Source organism: Elephas maximus, chromosome 19 (assembly GCF_024166365.1).
Source record: "Elephas maximus indicus isolate mEleMax1 chromosome 19, mEleMax1 primary haplotype, whole genome shotgun sequence".
Classification (NCBI taxonomy): Eukaryota; Metazoa; Chordata; class Mammalia; order Proboscidea; family Elephantidae; genus Elephas; species Elephas maximus.
In genome coordinates this window covers 48371985-48375604 of record NC_064837.1, presented here as the reverse complement: position 1 = coordinate 48375604, position 3620 = coordinate 48371985, and the positions used below count along the sequence as shown (strand labels likewise).

Genomic DNA, 3620 nt, shown 5'->3' with positions numbered 1-3620 from the left:
TTTGAGCCTTCTAGACTGTGAGAGAATAAATTTCTGTTTGTTAAAGCCATCCATTTGTGCTATTTCTGTTATAGTAGCACTAGATACCTAAGACACATTTGATCACCCAGAGCCTCAGTTCTCACCAATACTTGATCTATTGGTAATGGCATTTTGTGTGTTTTTATTGCCACCTCATACCATGGATTAACAGTGCCCTCTTTGCTACTGGAAGCAGAGTCAACAACATCTTTAAGACTAACCAGACTTGAGATCCAATTTAGAAAACTCATCCTTACAATTTCGTTTCTCTAGAACCACTCTCAGTATCAAATATCTTCGGCTGGCTTCTCTAGAGAAGCAAAACCAGTGAAGACTACATATAAACCAAAAAAGCCCAGTGCCATCAAGTTGATTCCGACTCATAGCGACACTATAGGACACAGTAGAACTGCCCCATAGAGTTTCCAAGGAGCACCTGGTGGATTCGAACTGCTGATGCTTTGGTTAGCAGCCATAGCACTTAACCATTATGCCACCAGGGTTTCCGGCTGTGTGTGTGTGTGTGTATATTTATCTCAAGGAAATGGCTTATGAGGTTGTACATACAGGCAAGTCCCAAGTTCATGGGTCAGGCATCTGGCTGGAGGCTTCTTCTGACTCACCTAGCTGCAGGGGCTGACGAACCCAAGATGGCAGGTCAGACGGCAGGCTGCTGGATTAAGTCCCAAGAACTGGAGGTCAAATGATGACAAGCTTGGATACAGGATCCAGGGTGAGCAAAAGCCAGTAAACTTTGCAGGAAGGTCCATACATATTGGATGCAGGTTGCATCCCTGAGGAAATTCTCCTTATAACTGATTGGCTGATCACATCAGATCACATCATGGAGGTGGTTACATTATATCACAAAATGGAGACGAACTACATCATTACATAACTTCCAAGCCCCTGAGAATCATGGGCCAGGCAAGTTGACACACAACTTTAACCATCACAGAACCTATTATTAAAAAAAAAATTAAAAGGATGTATCTATTGTGGACATTGCTCTATTATAATCATTCAGAGGTGCCCACCTGCAGATGTGGTATGGTGTAGCAGAAGGATCCTTGGACTTGGAGACAGAACATCTGGGTTATGGGTCCAAGCTATCATTAATGTCTCCTCTCTGGGCCTTGGTATCATCTTCTGTAGAACAAAAAGGCTTGGGGGTGATAGTTATTGTGGTGTTAGATTACATCAGTGTTTCCTGATCTATTTGAGTCACCTGGGAAACTTTCTCAAGGTCCCATGAGCTCGTTTAACAAGAATGGGGGGAAGTTTGGGAATACGTATTTTTACAGAGCCCCTACCTTAGGCAATTCTGATGTAAAACTAGTCTTAGAAACCCCTGGACCAGATGATCTTTTGGGGTTCTTCTTGGCTCTAAAATGCCATCCCCTGTGAAGAATGAGAGTTATATCAGATCCAAGCTGCCCTAGTCCCCCACCCTTTATCCCTACTTCTCAGCCCTTCTTAGAGGCTGCCTTACTTTCAGGCCCATCTAAAAAGGAAAGGGAAACTGAAGGAGATGAGCTATGTTCCCTGATTCAGATCCCCAGGCCTCTCTGGGTGCTGCATTCCAGAGGGCTGACCTTGTAGGCTCCAGGGCTGCCATTATCATTCCAAGAAAATGATAAGGTACCAAAGCCCAAGACAGGGACAGGAATTTGGAACCTTCTCAGAACTCACACATGGGCCTGAATCCTCTGTGGATTTTCTAAAGTCTCTTTCCAAAGCCTTTTTATTCCCTGGGATGGCACTCTGGGCATTTTTCACCCTAATTCCTCATTCTGTCAGATGGTCTGTAAAGGTTGGATCTCTTTAAACAAAGGTGCATATCATTGCCAATTTAATGCAGTGCTTTGGTTAGTCAATGATCTCCTTCATCCTCCCTCCCTCCCTCCCTCCCTCCCTCCCTCCCTCCCTCCCTCCCTCCCTCCCTCCCTCCCTCCCTCCCTCCCTCCCTCCCTCTCTCTGCCCATCTCTTCTCATTCTTTATTTCCTCCCTCTCCTACCAAGGAAAGTCTTGGGGCTGGGTATCGTAGGCTCTGACCACTGCTTCCAAGCCCATTTAGAGAAAAGTGTGAGTGCTCAGTTCACCATGCAGCCATGAGAACATGCCTCCCCGGCCTTCTGCAGTTTTATGACGAGTCTCTCCATTTTGCAGGGCAGTCATTACTCATAATTGATGCTCACCAACCAAGGCCAAACAAATGTGTGGCACACTCCACATACCACACATGGGTACAAATATTTGCCTTGCTCTTGTGGGCTGGGATGGAGATGCCATTTCCACCTGGGAGAAGGCCCACGACCAGAGCATGTCTAGCAGTCTCTGCCTGGAGCAGGAGGAACAGGGCATCCACCTTTAGCTGTTCTGGTTTTCCAGGACCGGTATCCATGACAAAAAGGGTCAGCTGCCAACCTGCTACCAGAGAAGATATGGGAGCAGAGCCCACCATTCCAGAGCCAGAGGTAGTTGGTGGCCGGCTTCCCCTTCCTCTATGCACCCTGGGCTAATGACGGCTAGTGATGTTGGACCATGATGACAGGTCTTTGGGAAGATGTTGTTTTTACCCTCTGGACAAATAGCAGTTGGGACGAGTGGGGCTTTTTTATGAGTTGAGGTACTCAGGCCTGGAAAATAAACAGCCAGCTAATAAACTGGCATAAATAATAACAAAGAAAACATCCTGTCCTTTGTGCCAACACTCTCCAGTGAGGGGATATAAAAGCTGCTGGCCCGCTGGACACCGTCAGACGGGGGGAACTCTGGCCGCGTTACCGACCTGCGACCTGACCACTGGGGACCATGGGGTGCTGCCCAGGGGACTGCTTCACCTGCTGCCCTCAAGACCAAGACTGCTGTGAAGTGTGCTGCTGCCAGCCTGCCTGCTGCGGCTGCTGTGGCCCCTGCTGCAGCTCCTGCTGCGGCTGCTCCGGGTGTGGGGACTCTGGCTGTGGCGGAGGCTGCTGTGGCTCGGGCTGTGGGGGTGGCTGCGGAGGCTGTGGAGGGGGCTGCTGTGGGGGCTGCTGCGGCTCCAGCTGCTGTGGCTCCTCGGGGTGCTGTGGCCCTGTGTGCTGCCAGCCCACACCTGTATGCGACACGAAATGAAGTCCTTGGCCACTGCCACTGAGGCAGTCCCAGTGAAAGACTCCATCTGCTCCAGATGGAGACCCCCTTGTCTCCAGGACCTTCCACACCCCAAGCCAGTGCCTTGCCTCTGGGTTGTTTGTAGAGGAGGACTTGTTCTCTAACGCTGGCCCTGGTGTTTCAAGGCACTAAAAACAAGAGCCGTATTGGTGAGAGATTGAAAGTGAGTCCCACCCCAGGTGATCCCCCACAGCTTAAAGGGTAAACCCCTGCACCTTTCTGTCCTTGAAGTGAAAAGGCATCCTTTGACTCAAGGTGTCCTTGGGACTGACCCTCTCTCCCTAGCTTTCTGCTGCTTTTGAGACACAAAAATTCTCTTTTGTTAACCTCTGAATAAATTCCAACATGCTGGCATAACCTAAATAGTCCTCCCACTTCTTCTTTCACCTCTTCCCTGGACTGGGTCAGAACAATTTGGCATCCAAATGAGGGTTTTTGAAAT

The 3620-nt window shown here is 49.0% G+C and overlaps 1 protein-coding gene across 1 annotated transcript; it reads left to right on the top strand.

The window, feature by feature from the left end:
• Nucleotides 1-2836: 2836 nt before the first annotated feature.
• On the top strand, nt 2837-3139 carry LOC126062710 (keratin-associated protein 17-1). The gene has a single exon (XM_049860490.1). It carries the CDS (start codon nt 2837-2839, stop codon nt 3137-3139), a length of 303 nt encoding a protein of 100 aa, XP_049716447.1.
• The last annotated feature ends 481 nt before the right edge of the window (nt 3140-3620 follow it).

Bases quoted from the DNA above. Each gene is read 5' to 3' on its own strand.
- LOC126062710 (XM_049860490.1), top strand. From the start codon at position 2,837: ATGGGGTGCTGCCCAGGGGACTGCTTCACCTGCTGCCCTCAAGACCAA.